This window comes from Lissotriton vulgaris, chromosome 5 (assembly GCF_964263255.1).
Source record: "Lissotriton vulgaris chromosome 5, aLisVul1.2, whole genome shotgun sequence".
Taxonomy (NCBI): Eukaryota; Metazoa; Chordata; class Amphibia; order Caudata; family Salamandridae; genus Lissotriton; species Lissotriton vulgaris.
The window spans coordinates 1,906,576,219-1,906,594,346 of record NC_141693.1 but is presented as its reverse complement, the minus strand read 5'-3'; the positions used below and the strand labels follow the sequence as shown (position 1 = coordinate 1,906,594,346).

Below are 18,128 nucleotides of genomic sequence, written 5' to 3'. Positions count from 1 at the left end.
ATTTCATAGGTTTTTTTAATGCTAATTCCTAACTATAAGTCTCACTTTATAAGTAAGACTGTTAGCGCTCTAGTTGTTCTTTAGAACACTCTGGTTCATTCTGTCATTGGGCTATAGTTGGGCTACATCTGGCTGATATTTGGGCTTCATTTGTTTTTTTTTGTCTCTGGTGGCCATCTTTGGGCTACATTGGGCTACATTTGGGCTACATTTTGGCTCTAACATATATAAAGCCCAATGTAGCACAATACATATTTTTCCAAAGTTAATTTTCGTAAAAAGCACTTCAGAATAGGGCTACCTGTCCCTACAATTTTCCCATATTATTTTTTTTTTTTGGGAGCGCTCCCGGTGCGCGCCCCGGGCAGCGCCCCGAAAAGCGTACTTCTATAAAGCGCCCCGGTGCGCGCTCCGGGGAGCGTCCCGTTATACGCACGGCGTAAGCGCACCCAGAAGTACTCGAGCGAATACGATCGCGCAACGTAAACATTCGACGCGCTTACGCGACGCGACCCGGGGCGCGCGCCCCGGGGCGCGTAGCGTAAGCGCGTCAGGTCATGTGACCTGAAAATAACACTTTTCATTGGTTCATAACAGTTTTGTTTTCATAATGATGAAGCCCCTGGTCTTGTGACCTGAAAATAACACTTCTCATTGGTTCAGGACAGTTTTTTTTCCAAATGATGAAAGACCCCACCTTTTTTCCTTATTCTGACTTTGTCCTTTGACTGAGGAAGACCTGTTTGTACCTCTCTGTACCTTTTTGATCTTTATAATGGCTTCAGTAGCAGCAGCAGCTGGTGCATCTGCCCCACCACCACCACCACAACAACCAAGAGGACCAGCTCAAGATTATATTGGTGGTCAACAAGAGGAGAAGGAGGAAGAGGAAGAGGAGGAGGGGAGCAGAAGATGGCTGCCTGAACAAAATACCCCATACAAGCCCAAGCCACACATTGTATGGGAGTTTTTTTCACTCCCAGAGGGCAAGAAAAAAGTGAATGCGGCCAAGGTAACTTGTCTAATCTGTAATGAAGAACTCTCAAGGGGCAACCCAAACAAAAAATATTCCTTTGGTAACTATACCATGATTCGACATATGACCCGTAAGCACCCTACCAACTATTCTCGTGCAGAGCTCAGGGAACTGGCCAGTAACCTCCCCCAGTCTTCAAGGACCACCTCCCAAAGAAACAAACCCACTTCATCGGGACCAGAAACATCAGAGATGATGCCTTGTATTCAGCCACGATTTGCTGATTTTAAAATCACTTGTTCTGCATGTGGCAAGCTTATCGCCTATGGTGAAAAGAGCGTAAAGCTCATCGTCCTTGCAGGTGACAATCACAAGTGCCCCAAAAAGAAGTAATTTTTTGGGTTTTTTGTTTTTTTGCTCCAGTTGAGCCAGTTTCAATTCCCTTTTTTTTGTTTCTCCCCCTAAAAAAATACAAAAAAAAATAAAACTGTTTTGAAAAGCCAAAAAAAGTACAAAATGTTCAAAAAACACAAAAAAATATAAAACAACAAAAAGAAGAAAAAAAAAAGTTCTTTTTAGAACTACCTCCAATTTCTAAAAAAAGGCTTCCTTTTTTAAAAACTGTCATTCTTTTTTCCTCATAGTACGTTCCCCGGTCCGCTCCCCGGTACGCGTACCGGGCGCTCCCCCCGCGCAAAACGAAAAAAATATATATTTTAAATGCCCCGCTGGGCCCTTTTATTTCCCCCACATCAAACCTAGGGGGTCAGAGGGGGTCTATCCCTGACGCCTTATGGTCATTTCCCCCTTTGTTTTAGCCACCTCTTGTGTCTCGATTTTACCGAGACACAAGATGGCGGCCGCTCCGGACTGTTTCGAATGTTTACAGACACCCAATAGCCAATCAGCTTTCTGTGCGCAAGTCGCGTGGCGCGCCCGGAGCGCTCCCCGGTGCGCGTACCGGGGCGCGGCTCTAGATATATATATTTTTTTGAACCTAAATTACTCAAAATCCACTGGAGCACATATCTCGAGACATAGCAAAGGCACATCGGGCTACCAGTCCCTACAATTTTGCCAAGTTTGGTGGAAATCCATTCAGCCGTTCGGGCTAAAAGTGAAATCGACCGCCCTGAGGAAATTAACATGGGGAAAATGGGTTTTGGGACCCCCCTTTTATCTTGACCCCCGCTTGACGAATCCCCCCGAAACTTTCAGGAAAGGACCGGGGCGCCGCGAGGCCATTTTGAGGAAATTTCCAGGCAGATTCGTCAACCGGCGCCAAAGTTATTCCAAATAGAATTTTGAGATTTAACATTGAAAAAAATCCTAACTATAAATAACTAGGTAATATATATATATATATATATGAACACTGCTTTCTTCTCCGAGGATAAGAAACAAGGACCCAGCAGGGGAACAGTCGGAAGCCACTTTATTGCAGGGGATATATATATATATAACAAAATTAAATTTAGAAAGTCCCTTGTCTGAAATCTTGAGAGGTGTCCCTATGAGTGACTTTAGATGAAGTAGGAATCTTGAACTGTATGCATACATTGACATTAACAAAGTAATGTAGATGCAGGATATGTAAGCAGGAAAGATCTGAACGTCTACTTGTGACATGCCTTCTTATAACTGAACTGTGGGACGATAAAAATTGGTCATAAATAAATGTTTTGATAATGAGGAAGGTAGGTCACAAGAAAACAAAATGGGAATAGCGGAAAGTCAATTGACATGACAGAGAATGGTGCTGCTTCATTGGAGAGCTATAAAAACAGCAAAAATTAAGGATTACATTGACAACCATAAAAACTGTTACCTACAATACAAGAGCAAATGAAGATATTTCTGAAGCAACATGGGGTAACATAATTGACTTGTATGCAGAATGGGAATGCTCTGAAGAGTGTTCTCAATTGCAGTTCAGGTCATGGTACACTTGATTGTATCCGTAATTGCACTTAATTATGCAATAGAAACTAAAGTAATGCCAGTTACGACTTTGATCTTTTGGATCAAAGTCTGCATCCAATAATATAGAATTTGAACTGGATATTGTTGGATTGTGATTTATTAGTAGGTGAATGTAGGTAGCTATAACTAGTAATAACACCACAGTCACAAAACATGTCCAGTAATGTCTCAGTAAATTAATCTTTTCTCAACTCCTGGTAGCTTTGCTGATGAGCAGTCAGGCTTAACTTAGGAGACAGGTGTGTAAAGCATTTACAAAAAAACAATACAGTAAAATGTATAAAAATAGGAAACATTTTTATGATTAAAATTTCAACAAAATGACAAAAATTGAATGCAGGAAAAGGCAGCCCTGGCCGCCTGCGAGGTAACCCTTTTACACTTACTTCCTGAAGTGTTTTATGATACAGGAAAGTTGTCCTTGGCACCATCCAAAGGTTCAGAAGCTCTGGTTTGCCTCTTGGGGTCTGGGACTACAACTTCAAATACACCTGGTACATTCTAATAAAATCCAAGTTGAAGCTTGTCAGCAGGAGTTGTCCTTGTTGTTGATGTTGCAGAGAGCTCTTCCAGTTCTTTTCTACCTGTTACTGATCAGGGAGTCAATTCCTTATCCTTTAAGACAGGCAAAGTCCTTTGTTTTAGCCACCTCTTGTGTCTCGATTTTACCGAGACACAAGATGGCGGCCGCTCCGGACTGTTTCGAATGTTTACAGACACCCAATAGCCAATCAGCTTTCTGTGCGCAAGTCGCGTGGCGCGCCCGGAGCGCTCCCCGGTGCGCGTACCGGGGCGCGGCTCTAGATATATATATTTTTTTTAACCTAAATTACTCAAAATCCACTGGAGCACATATCTCGAGACATAGCAAAGGCACATCGGGCTACCAGTCCCTACAATTTTGCCAAGTTTGGTGGAAATCCATTCAGCCGTTCGGGCTAAAAGTGAAATCGACCGCCCTGAGGAAATTAACATGGGGAAAATGGGTTTTGGGACCCCCCTTTTATCTTGACCCCCGCTTGACGAATCCCCCCGAAACTTTCAGGAAAGGACCGGGGCGCCGCGAGGCCATTTTGAGGAAATTTCCAGGCAGATTCGTCAACCGGCGCCAAAGTTATTCCAAATAGAATTTTGAGATTTAACATTGAAAAAAATCCTAACTATAAATAACTAGGTAATATATATATATATATATATGAACACTGCTTTTGATTAAAATGTCAACAAAATGACAAAAATTGAATGCAGGAAAAGGCAGCCCTGGCCGCCTGCGAGGTAACCCTTTTACACTTACTTCCTGAAGTGTTTTATGATACAGGAAAGTTGTCCTTGGCACCATCCAAAGGTTCAGAAGCTCTGGTTTGCCTCTTGGGGTCTGGGACTACAACTTCAAATACACCTGGTACATTCTAATAAAATCCAAGGTGAAGCTTGTCAGCAGGAGTTGTCCTTGTTGTTGATGTTGCAGAGAGCTCTTCCAGTTCTTTTCTACCTGTTACTGATCAGGGAGTCAATTCCTTATCCTTTAAGACAGGAAAAGTCCTTTGTTGTGAAGCCTTGTGAGTGCAGCAGGTGAAGTCCTTATGAGTGCAGACATCTCTTGCACAGTCCAAGGGTCCATCAGAACAGTGTTTCTTCTCCAGTTGTTTCTTCTTGAGTTTTTGAGGGTCCACATCATCCAAGTGTCCAGATGCTCTGATTTGCCTTTTGGAGACTTGAGTCTACAATTCCCTCAAAGCGCTTGGTCACATTCTATAAAGTCCATGTGAAGCTGGTTGGCTTTGCCTATCTTGGTGGAGTTGATGCAGGTGACTTCTTAAAGCTTTTTTCTACCTGTTGCTTTCAGGGAGTTGTTAGCAATGGGTTTCTTTGTTGGCTAGGGCTTGCGCCTAAATCAGGCAGAAACCACCACTCTAGTAAGAGCAAGGGATTTACACGCTGAAGATAACCACTGCTCACCCCCTTGGTAGCTTGGCAGAGCAGTTAGGCTTATCCCAGAGGCAATGTGTAAAGCGCTTATGCAACACACTCATACAGCAGTGCCACACTAGGCACACCACAAAAGAAACTCCATACAAGGTTATATCAAAAATAGACTTTGTATTACTCATAAAAAGCATTAGAACATAATCACATATATACACTGTGCCACCTCTACAGGGATTATATACACTACAGGGCCAATCGGGCCACTAAGATCACCATCACCATTCACAGTTAGCGAAACCAACCAGTATCTACAGGTAAAGGCACGTCTAGCACACCACATTAGGCATCAATCATGAGGCATGAACATAATAGCACTTCCTAGTATAGCATGTTTTGCCAAACATAATCAGCAGTAGTGATGTACATCATCACAACCCTGCCCACCATCATCAGCAGTGCATGGTAATCACTTACTGGGTGCTCACATTACCACCACAGCATAAAAAGAAAACATGCTGAGACACCATCACTGCACATAAGGTGTAACCCAGAAAAGTGGTTACCAAACTGAGGAGCGGCACTCCTGCTACCTGTACTGTAGCAACTGGTTTCCCTGCATAAGCTCCTGGGCTTCCTGTCCACCTTCTACAGGGGATGCAGCAATTTTGTGGAGAGCCTTTCTCCTCTGGGACCTGGGGGCCTCCGTCGAGGTCTTACCTGGGTCTAATCCCACCCAAAATTTTATTGGGGATCACATCCAAATCCGGGGGTGGAGGTGCCACACGCACCAGGAAATGATCCTGCTACTCCGCTAGAAGCACCAGCGCTCCCGTGCTGATTGAAATGCAGCTCGATAACTGCAGGGGAGGTAGGAACGGGCCCTCCGAAGGTTGCTCCTCCATCCATCATCCCCTCTGGTATCGCTTTGTTCGCCCTAAGTTGGCAGGGTATGCCCAGACATGGGTCCCTTGCTCACTTTGCCACTGGATTCAAGCTAGCCTGGCTGATGATGGTTGAATAGCCAGAAACCAGTCCCAGGATGCTTGTTTCTGGTCCAATGAAGACATAGCTTGGCAGTTCGGGCAGGACTGTTCCCATGAGGCACAGGGTCAGACTACTTTGCATATGGCCATGTCTGAACTGGGGTGAGTGAGCTTAAGACTGATGATGGATTAAACCCAGATCAGTTGACTGGGGGTGAGTGTTTGATTTGCTCAAATGCTCCGTCCATCATCCCCTTTGGTATCACTTACTTTTAAAAGTGGCATTTCTAAAATAGTGATGATAAATCTGTGAACACCATTACGAAGCATTTATTACCACTTTTCTAAACATACCAAACTTGAGCATGCTACTCCTCTCATACCAGGAATTATCACTGAAACACATATCAGGGAATCCCCAATTCATTTCTATGAGAGGGTAGCCTCACAATAGTGAGAAACTAAGATGGCTGTTTTTTACTACCAGGACATGCCACACCGTTAAGGCACATGTCCTACCTTTTACCCACATTGCACCCTGCCCATAGGGCTAGGTAGGGCTTACCTTAGGGGTGACTGATATATAGTAAAAGGGGAGTCATAGAAGTGGCACCCACTTTATGTGCCACATCACAGTGGCAGTAAACTGCGTGTACAGGCATTGCAATGGTAGAGGCCTGAGACAGGTTTCAAAGGCTACTTTGGTAGGTGGTGCAAGCAGCGCTGCAAGCCCACAAGAAGCATTTTATTTACTGGCCCTGGGTATATGAGATACCACTTTAGAGTGGACTGATAGGTAAATTAAATACGCTGAACAGGTGTAGACCAATCTTATCATGTTTACAATAGAGAGCATATGCACTTTACACTGGACAGCAGTGATAAAGTGCCCAGAGTCCTAAAAACAGCAACACCAGGTCGGAAAAATTACCAGGAAAAAAGAAAAATGTTCAGGGATGACCCTGCAAAAAGGGCCAAGCCTAACAGGAGTCCACTCAATAATCTTTTTAAGACAGGCAAAGTACTCTTTTGTGAAGCTCAGAGTGTGCAGCAGGTGCAGTTCTAGTGAGTGCAGTCTTCTTGTGGTGCAGACCAGCGGTTCAGTAGGACAGTCTTTCTACTCTTTCAGGCAGGGATTTGAGTTGCTGGGCAGCTCTCCCATATTTATCCAGGCTTCTGAGCTGGCAAGAAGAGGGGCACCCCTGACCAATGAGTTGCAGGGTTCCACCCTTTGTGATGACCACGTCCTCCTAAGTGTGGTATATTTTTGTCCCAAAAAGCACTATCACAGAAAAATCAAAATGAAGATCATCGCTCATGAATCTTCAGGTCTGGCTAATCCAACCGAGAGATGGGGCTAACTTTTCTCTACACTCCCATTCCAGCCCTTCTCCTTATTCAATTACAGGGGCTCCCATCTGACTGGGGGTGCAAAAAGTGGACTGGCCCTGGTTCTGGTCATTACTGTCATTCTCCTTTAGAAGACCAGTTTGGCTACCCAGCCCCCTTCCTGTTCTGGGATCTACAGGCAGCAGATCTCCTTCCACCAGAAGTCTAATTTGTCTCAGCCCAGGCCACTTCACACCTAATCAAGAGTGCTTGGCTCAGCCTGTCAATGGCTAGCTATTCAGAAGAGGCTGTTTACAGGGCTGAAGTGGTTAACTTTAGGAAATTAGTTCTATAACTTATTTCTTGTAATAGTTATAATAAATCCAACCCTGGCAAGTTGCTGGATTTTTTGTAACTATTAATTTAACACTTTGAAATATTATTTTAGCTCATTCCAGTCACATGTTAGGCGTTAGCTAAATACAGCCTTCCCATGCTAGTCATGGAGTTAAAGCACTACAAGGGGGAAAAACTAAATTGGCAGTTCTTCCCTTGCCAGGGCATATGAAACATATTTTATAATGTCCCTGCTTATTTTAACACGGTGACGTATATGTTAAAATAGGGTAGTTTGAGGCTTTAAAATTAACTTTGATTTCTAAGCTGAAATTGGGCATAGTTTATTTTTTAAAGCAGTCTGCAATGCAGGGCTGACTTTTAAAATGACAGCAGGCAATGCAGTGTGCAAACTTAAGAGCATTAAATCTACTGGGCCTCTAAAGCTACATGCCCTACCATATACCAGGGACTTACAGGTAGTCAGTCAGAACCAATGATAATTAAATCTAATTATCATATATCTTTTAACAGAGCACTGTCCCTGGACCTGGTTAACAGATTCCAGGGAACAGTCAGAGTCAGTAACCACCAGTATCAGTCAAACATGGCGGCAGAAAGTAGGGAGACACTGCAGCACACCCTTGTTTTTCGCGGATATTATAGAGTACAGCATTGAAAGCATCCTAATTTGTGTATACTAATTACATTTTATTATTTGTGTTATTATATGCTTACATGTTAATGCCTTGTTATATTTTCGTTATTTATGTTATGGATTGTAGTAGTATTGAAGCTAATTCATATGCTATTGTATATGCACAGGAGAAATAAATACAATATTATTAAATTGGCATAGCCAATAGGTCTCGCCTTTGGGACCTTATAAGTGTTTAGCCATGCAAAAGTTGATGTTGTTGCACCAAAGATGTTATTCTGCATAACTAAATACTTATAAGGTCCCAAAAGTGAGACCTATTGGCTATGCCAATGATTCATCGCACAGCACATTGTAACTGCAGATGTTAGTCTGGGGTAAGTACCATGCATAAGTATTGACATATTACTGCTCAGTGTCAGTGTGTGGCCTAATATGTGACTGACACATCCCACGTGATTGCCTTTTCACAGCTGAGCCAGCCTGTGCTGCATGGCTAAATACTTATAAGTTCCCAAAAGCGAGACTGATTGCATTGCAAATGCTTTTTTTTAAAGTTGTGATTTAGGGACACTTATGAGAGTTCCTCGAGCCCAACTATTCAGATATGCAAATATTTTTTAACCCTAATTTCTCAAAAACTACTGAACGGATTTACACCAAACCACAAAAAGCACATTTTCTGGACCAAGATGTAGCTTCCTGCCAAATTTGGTGTAATTCCTTTCAACAGTTTTTGCAGTTCACATTCCCAAAAAAATCTATGGAAAATGCATGGCTATTTTGTGTTTTGGGATCTAGCCTATAACGGGAAAGAGTCTTTGCAACTCGATTTTTACATTGCAGTGCCTTTATCATGCATTTGTTACCCCTTCATTTGTTTAGCACGTATAGGCATTTACCACGCATTTAAGGTAAGTACGAGGGGTTGGGGGATGTATATATATATATATATATATATATATATTTATATATATATATATATATTTAAAGTTACCTTAGTAATGCGTGGTAATGGCATGCGAGGTAAGAGCATATGCGTGCTAAACAAATGCGGTGTAACAAATGCATTTTAAAGGAATGCAATGTTTTTACTAGCGGTGTACCGATATACAACCGCTTATTACTCCCCAGTGGAGACATCCACTGGGTAATATATATATTGTGTTGTTTGTGATCTCATAAATGCCAGGATAATCTTTGCCATGCTTATATTTAGTCAAGATGTGTTTGCACTATGCCATGTATTGGGTGCGGTTGCGATTCCAGTCCTGGGATTTTGATTTGCGTTGTGTAGGATTTGCAGCAGATCCGTTTGAAAATGCTTGCATCTGAAACAAGCATCGCCAGAAAGGAAAGCTGCTGACAAAATAAATCATGAGGGCTTCCTTCCCTTGTGGCCAGGAAGGGCTGTGCTGGTGCGATCTCCGTCTGTCTTTCAAGCAGTTTTGCAAACGTGGAAAACAAAACCAGCCCGGGAGTGGTGGGCGTGCATGCGCGCCCTGTAAGGAATGCAGCTGCCATTGAAACATGGCACCCTGCACGCTCCCGAGACCCCTAGGCCATGGCAGTGCTAGTTTTGAGGAGAGGCGGGACATACTTCTCCACCCAGTGGAGAAGTGTGGCTCAATGGTTAGAGTGGCAGACCCTGATGCAGAGGTCTAGCCCGGGACCAGGGTTCAATTCCCCGCCTCGGTGGGTCTTGGGCTCAAAATTCCACGGACCTGATAATTCTCGCCTCGGTGCCTATTCCAATCATGGAGTCCCACTCTGCAACTCTGGGCAATAGCTTGCTTAATCTCCACAACGTCCCCCACAACGCTAAGGATGCCTGGCCTACACCTTGGGGGTGCCCAGGAGTGGACGCCTCACAGGGAATGCCAGGATGGGTTCCACAGCGGTATTCGTACAAGCGCCTTGAGACCTTGCGGGTGAGTAGTGCGCTATACAAGTATCAATTTACATTTACATTTACATACATGAGCCTTTGGCCATTTGCGTGCATTCTTTTGTGGAAGCCTTACACAATGCCCAATCAAATGTGTGGCAGTAAAAAAAAAACACGAGCAAAGCGATGGGAGTTGAAAATCCTTATTCCCTAGGCGAGACCTAAAAAGACCATTGCTTTCAAACAGTTCTTTCCTAATGTCAGAATTTCACTGCAGACAACAATTCCGAATCTTTCATACACTTCCCCCACACCAGGTATATGTACATATATATTTTATTTTACCCAGGATATTCATCCCTGCTGACATAACAGCCATTGTCAGCATGTTTCCACATTATACTTAGGTGAGAACCTCCTAGCTTATTTTGACTACAATACAATCATATCATTTTCCTTACTGATCACTTAAGTCATAACAGTTAATATGGTCACATAATATGTTGTATCCCATATTTTCCTTAAAACTGCAGACAACATATGCTCATGCATGTTCTTCTATAACTTGTAGAGGCATCCTAGCATCATCATATACATTAACCCCTTCGATGCGGCCGCTTTTTTTCCCGTGTGCGGCCGCCGGCCGAACACGGGCGGGCCATGACGAACCCCAGCCGTCATCAGCACACGAGCACCGTAGTGCATGACGGCTGGGGTTCGTCACCAGCATGGAAGGGGTTAAAGAAAAATTCAATATAGCAGCGCTCAGTGCAGCAGGGTTCTGATGCAGGAGACTTTGCTTTTCTTTTGTAATGGCCTTCACCAAAACCTCATATAATGCAAAGGTAGCAGCATTTTCATTTAAAAGAATACTAGGGACTTAATTTACCAGTCGCAGCCGGAGCAGGTAAGCGTGGTGGAGCAGGTAGTCGACAGATGATGGAATAAGGAAAATCACCTTGCGCTCGCCGCATTGCCGAGTCAGTGATGCGGCAAGCGTAAGGTAATTGGTTTTGTTTATTTATTTATTTTACCTATTCAGTTGTCAGTCGCCTTCCCCCCCGCCCCGCCGCGCTTGCCTACACCGGCCGCGACTATGATTTTCTAAGGACTTTCATCGACCTTGCATGACGCACGTCATCTCAAGGCAATGCAAGTCCTTAACTGGGATTTACAAAGCCATGTGAGGGCCAAGTTGCGTGAAATGTAACGTAATGCAATTGTTTCGGCTGAGTTGGGTTACATTACCTTGGATGGAGTATGAACATTTCCGTGCATCTACCCATTGATTTTGACACAATCTCAGATGTACTAAGGTCAGTAAACCTGGGATTGCACCAAAATGCTACGTCTCCCTGATCCAAGGTGCAAGGATGCCTCCTTTGGCGCAAGCCTGTACACAGTGCACCAGCCTTAGGAGGCAGCAGAAATGTGGCATACCTTTGTAAATATGCAGCATTTCTGCTGTTACCTTTTCACGCAGCACAGCAAGTTGCCTTGCTGTGCTCTGCTGAATGACATCTTGGTAAATCTGGTCCTCGATGCTCAATATAGCTGCATACACTTTATAAAATATGCCAGCGAGGCAAGTCATTAATGTAAGTGCCTGTCTTTTAGCACATTCGTGCCTTTCTGTGCACGATCTTCATAAATAAGGGGACTGATTCACAGAACTAACTTAAGACAAAATCCTAAACTAACTACTTTTGTTATTCACAGAAGTTAGGATTTTGTCTTAAGACAAACTTAAGACAGACTTAAGACAGACTTAAGACAAAATCCTAACTTAAGTTTGTCTTAAGTCTGTCTTAAGTTTGTCTTAAGACAAAATCCTAACTTCTGTGAATACCAAAGGTAGCAAGTTTAGGATTTTGTCTTAAGTTAGTTCTGTGAATCGGGCCCACGGTCTATGGAGGGGCTGCAACTTAACATTATATACTACAACCAGGTAATAATATTAGTAATTGTCCCTCCCCATATTGACGGATAATGAGGAATAGGGCTCTAGCAAGCATTAGTGATTGGGTCATAAGCCACTGATGGTAAAAGCATGAGAATGTGCCAGGTTTGCTCTCCCAGCTTCTTTGATAATTAGCTCTCTGTTGGGAGAACTAACTATCTGAATATGTTTTCTCACCACGTCAGGGTAAGAAGCTGTGATACAAATGTAAAGGCCATGAACAAGGATTTGAAGTTGCAAATGTTTTGAAAGCTATTAAGTGGAAGCAGTTAGCACTATTTAGGAACGTGAGGCAAAGCAAAGAATATCATGACTCAAATTATGACAGGTATATCAATATAATTTTCCTTTGACAATTGTTTTTTTTTTTTAGATTTTAAGGATCCCCATGTTTCCAGTTTTTACTCACACTTCATCGAAGGTCTTCACCCGCCCATGGGGTTAAAGTGCACTCCGAAGGGCATCTCCTTCAAGATGGATAACGGCATGTACTGGAGCTCAATGCCGAATGGGATCCGAGGGAAAAAAGACCGAGACCACACCTGTTGGTTTCAGGTGTGTCAGATGAATGATGGGAATGTGGAAATCACTGACTACAAAGGCAACTATCTAAGTTTGGACCCACGTGACTACCGTAAAAGCATCAAGACAGTAAAAAGAAGGAATCAACCCTATTCTCAATTTGAAGTTCAATATGAAAATGAGAAGGTGCTTTTTAAGGCATCCAACGGACTCTTTCTGTCCAGAATTTACTACACTGGTATTGAAAGACACACTATAGAGGCCCAAAAGAACCCAAAAGATGTTTTCAGCCTCTTTGACCTGGTCAGTGCTTATGCCTAGATCCCATCTTAGATAATGGGAAAGGGGTGTTATGTAAACTTTAGTGAAGTGATTATATGAAACTTCAATAAACATATAGGATGTAATTGTAGCAAAATATGACACAGTTATCAATGAAGAATAATGTTAATAAAGCATAGTAAATGACTTGTAGTTTCAAAATGTATCAGAGATATAAGCAACAGTCCAATATCAAATTGTGATACGACAAATTTGAGATCAGAATATTGTCTTCTTGAATTTCTATCTATCTATCTATCTATCTATCTATCTATCTATCTATCTATCTATCTATCTATCTATCTATCTATCTATCTATCTATCTATCTATCTATCTGTCTGTCTGTCTGTCTGTCTGTCTGTCTGTCTGTCTGTCTGTCTGTCTGTCTGTCCGTCCGTCCGTCCGTCCGTCTGTCTGTCTGTCTGTCTCTATCTATCTTAAAAAATGAGTACAACACTCCATTGAGCTTCTGTGTTGAAAGTTTTGGGGTGATTTGCCAAGTGGAGGTCGGTGGTCCCAAAACGCTTTTTCCCAATGTTAATTCCCATAGATATTTCAGACGCAACTACAGCCCAAATTGCTGGACGGAAATACACTAAAGTTTGGGGAAAGGTAGCTCTTGGTCCAGAAAGTGATTTATTTAGGTTTTGCCGGCATGTGAAATCTATTGTATTTAATATCAATCTTAAAAGGAGCTTACATCCCAACATTGTTTTTTATTGGTGTCTGTGCTTGCTACATACATTTCCTCCATTTCTGTTGTCTGTAGCATACTATTTCCTGCTGTTCCTCGTGTGTTTCTTTTTTCGGTCCGTCTTTGCCCAAGCGCTCTTTCAATCTGCTTTGCTGGAACTTTTTTCCGCTTGTTAGCACCCCTGCTGACACTACAAGATCTACACCCTTGCTTTGAAGCTACAGCACTGGCTGAATGGCGTGCACTCCGCGTGCTGTGCTGGTCTCAGTGGAGACCTCAAGATCCCAGTTCAGGTTTGGCAATCACCAGTTCCCTCACTGCAATGTGCACCCTCCAGTCCTTCCCGGGCCCGGAGCAGGCACCTACTCTAGTGGTCGCTTTTGTTGCGGAGGTCGCCGCTTGCAGAGACCACGCTGCTGTCATATCAAAGGTATTTGTTCAGCCGAGCACGCAGGAAGAGCGAGCTGCACCCCTCGCAGCTGTGTGCCTTGCTTCACTTGTGCTTATTTTGCATCATTTTCCAGGTTCTCTATCCAACTCTCTTATCCCATCTGCATTTGTTGCTGTTTGTCGTGTCCTCCCCTCAGTCACCCTCCCTTCGCTGCTTGCCGTAGTTACAGATCCCACCTCCCCCACCCCAATCACTGCTTTTGTACTTTTCCCTTTTTGTAAATGTAAATTCAAACGCATGGCTTATGTCCATGAATGCTTGTTGTTGTTAATCAACTACACATTTTATACCTGTGCATGTTTAAAAATCACACTTACAAATTGTGGTAGAACCGTGGTACTTGCTGTGAGATTAGTACAAATGAAATAGTGATGGGATTAGTGCATCACCAGGCAAAGTAGGGCAGAGTCCTTTTGCATTGAGCAGGAAAGGCCTGGGGACTGGGAATTGTGCAGGAACTACACAAAAGCTCCTTAGGTGAAGCAGGCTGTTGAAAAGATGAAACCATGAAGTTCTACACCAGGTAAGCTGAAGAGCTTTTTTATTTCGGTCATCCACTCTCCACAAGTGACAGAAAGCACCAACATTCTAAATGAACTACAGAAGGAACATTCTATTGACAACAGGGGAGTGGGGGGGTTCCAGGAGGAAGAAACCAAGGGAAGAAAAGGGTAACGGGCAGAGAGAATAAAAAGACAGATTACAACACAGACCCATCTAGAATTGCCTTCATTCATTGACAGTGCCACATTTGAAAAAGTATTGTTTCCACAGAAGCCCATATCAGCAGTCAAATATTTTCAACAACGAATTTGTAAAACTGCCAATCAAATTAATTGGATGTCATTGCTCAGCGAGAACGCTGAATAGCTTGGGAAATTTTTTACTACCAATGAATGAGTCACTTCGCTCAAGGATGTTTTTATTAAAGCTTGCATTTAGACATGGTCAAGAGAACATTCAGCTTCATGAACGAATGAATGAATGAATACATTTATTTCTGGTTACTCAAAACCATTAAAATAGGACAAGAAAACACAAGTCCATTACTAAAAAAGATTAAATAGTTAAAACCATAGGCTGTTCATTCATTCATTCAGCTTCATGCTTGAAAAAGTTTTTAAATTGTGGGTGCCAATGTGAATATCAATTTGTCCGGTGTCATTTGTGAATAGCGTGTGATGCTTTTCTTTGCATTCCCTTATTTTTAGGTAGCTGTGCTGTCTTTTCCTATTGTACATGTAGGCCTAATAACCAGCAGAATGTAAACGGAAAAAATAGGGTTCGGTGAGTGCCTCATGATCTCATGCAGTAGCACACATTGAGATATCTTGCATAGTTCAGGTCTTACATAGAGATCTCCAGTTCAGGGACATCTTAAGGATTTGGGGGGCACTGGGCAAAATGTATTTTGGTGGTCCCTGTTTGGAACAGCTTTGAATTTATGATCTAATTTCAGGTCTTTCATGCCCCTTTGGCCGGGTCACAGCAGCAGCGCACTAATGTTACAGCAAATAATCTCAGTGGCACCCTTCCTTTTCTCATATATGAGGTCCTGTTTTGATTTAAAAGATAGTTTTTTATGGATGTTGCATAAATAAAACTTTGCCCATGCCTTAAAACATCTCTGCTCCAGTTGTCTCCTCACAGGTTACAAATACAAAATTAGTCGACATTTATGTTTTGTTACATTCTGGATACAGTGCGAAGGGGTGTTATAGTACCAGAATACACATAGGGGTCAATTCAGATGTCGTTCGGAAGGGCTCCAAATCGAATTTGGCAAACACAATTTTGTGTTTGCCGAATATGATCTGGAACCCTTGTTTCCGACTGAATCGTACACACCGATTACAATGCCTGGAAATCGGTAGGGCTGTCCGAATCGGTTCCTAAAGTCATTCGGGCAGGTCGCATCTTTTAGAGCAGAATCGTACAGCTCTATGGACTCGGTTTCTGAGTGAGCGAGTATGATGACTGATTCGGACAGCTGTTCCAAATCAGTTTCTCCGGAATTAATTGGCTGAAGAATCTGTCTTTGGGGGACCATAGCAGGCCCCTCTTCATGTAGGGCCTTCTGAATCGGGCATTATTGGGGTACCCAAAGGATCTTCCTTTCCAACCATGCACATTGTGCCACTCGTTTTTCCCCTCTGTTGTGCACCGTTTTGCCCTTTGTGCCACTGTTTTTCCCTCTCTGTGTGCCCTGTTTTTGCTTCTGTGCCACTCGTTTTTCCCCTCTGTTGTGCCCCGTTTTGCCCTCTGTGCCACTGGTTTGCCCCCTCTTTGTACCCCATTCTGCTTTCTGTCCCACTCTTCCCCCGCCCCCCTGCTCACTCGCTGCTTCCACCTCCCATCTGCTCCTCCCTCCCACCTCCCAATATATGCTGGACGCTGCGCGCCTAAGGCAAGCCTGTCTGCGCCCATCCACGCCTGGACCGCGCCCAGCGCCACAACACCAGACTCCGCTCTGACGCCAGCACCGTCCACGCACTCAACGCCGGCCGAAACCACACCTGCTTCCAGGCTGCCCCGAAATGGACCCACGGACCCTTCTCCTGCTGCACCTGCAGCTTCACCTGCCACAGTGCCACCAAACCTCCAAGGACTGGACACCTCCGCTGCATACTCCTCAACACCCGCTCCGCACGCAAACACGCCGTCAAGCTCTGGGATCTGCTCGACACCTCCGCCCCAGGCGTGGCCTTCCAAACCGAGACCTGGTGGAACGACTCCTCGGCCCCGGACATCGCCATCCCGGACGGCTACAAGATCACCCGCAGGGATCGCGCCAATGGAATCGGAGGAGGAATAGCCATCGTCCACAAGTCCACCCTCAAGGTCACCACCCACACAGACGACACCCTCAACACCGCCAAACACCTGCACTTCCGGATCCACACAGACCCCAACACCACCCTCAGAGGGACACTCGTCTACAGACCCCCCGGACCCCAGGCTCAGTTTAGCGACTCCATCGCCGACCTCGCTAGCACCCACGCACTCGCCTCCACGGACTACATCCTCCTCGGGTACCTGAACTTCCACCTCGAGAACAACAACCACGCCAACTCCGCCACGCTGATCCTTCTCCTACCTCGCCGCCAAGACCGGGAACACCCTCCCTACCCACCTACGGAAGTCACAAGACCTACTCGCCTTCAGAAGACTTCACAAGACCTGGCTATTCAAGCAGTAGCGGCACCCCCCTACCCTCAGCGCCTTGATACCCTCACGGGTAAGTAGATCGCTTTACAAGTACTCTGATTGATTGATTGATTGATTGATTGATTGATTGATTGATTGTGGAAGGCACCATGGGGTGCCGGCCACAGAGTGCAAGGTTTTCCCCAGCAACCCCTCTCTTTAATGGGAGCCTGTGTTTTCGCTCGGAACACAGACTGCCATTGAAGTCAATGGGAGTCTGTCCGAATCTTTTCCGGAAGCATCCGGATACATCCAAATCCGCCAATCGGAGTCTTCCAGAAAGCATTTCGGAACCGATTCTGTAGGAATGCTTTCCAAACGACATCGGAATCGACCCCAAAATAGAAAAGGGTAAACTGCACATGTATGACATCTCTGAGACATTTCCATGTGCAACTGTAGAATCTTGGGGAGTGTTAAAATGTTGGGAGGGAGAAAGACCATGCTTTGGAAACAGGTTGGATCCAGAGGCACAAATTCACCCTTGCACCACTTGGGCTACTTACTTGGTATGTTGACATGTCCATTCTTAGAGAGAAGGGAAACAGATGGTTCCAATCTTTTTCTCTAATTGCTGTCCTCATTCACTTTGTCTTTCTTTACTTTAAGCTAACTGGCACTTACGTGTTTTGTGCAGTTCAACTATTCGGAAATTCTATAATAGGGGTAACCAAATCTAGCAGGATAAGGCTAAACTTTCCCATTAGTTAAAGTAAAACATACTTTTTTTATTTTTTATTTTATTTATTTATATTTTTATTGAGTTTGTAATACATAATTCGTAACAAGCAACCAAACACCCCTCACGCTTATCCGCCTTTTGTCGCAAAGCAAGTCAGGACAACGATGAGACATTCCCCTCTTAGGTTTGTACACAGCCATTTAGCCAA

General features: G+C 43.9%; 1 protein-coding gene across 2 annotated transcripts in view; it reads left to right on the top strand.

The window, feature by feature from the left end:
* The window catches only part of LOC147717689 (butyrophilin subfamily 2 member A2-like), a 92,482-nt gene extending 79,450 nt beyond the window's left edge, over window positions 1–13,032 (top strand). For both annotated transcript variants that reach the window (XM_086924478.1, XM_086924477.1), the window contains exon 4: window positions 12,416–13,032. In XM_086924478.1, coding sequence (XP_086780604.1) covers window positions 12,416–12,885 — 470 coding nt within the window. In that variant the 3' untranslated portion in view covers window positions 12,886–13,032. The remainder of the gene's footprint in view (window positions 1–12,415) is intronic.
* Window positions 13,033–18,128: the final 5,096 nt, after the last annotated feature.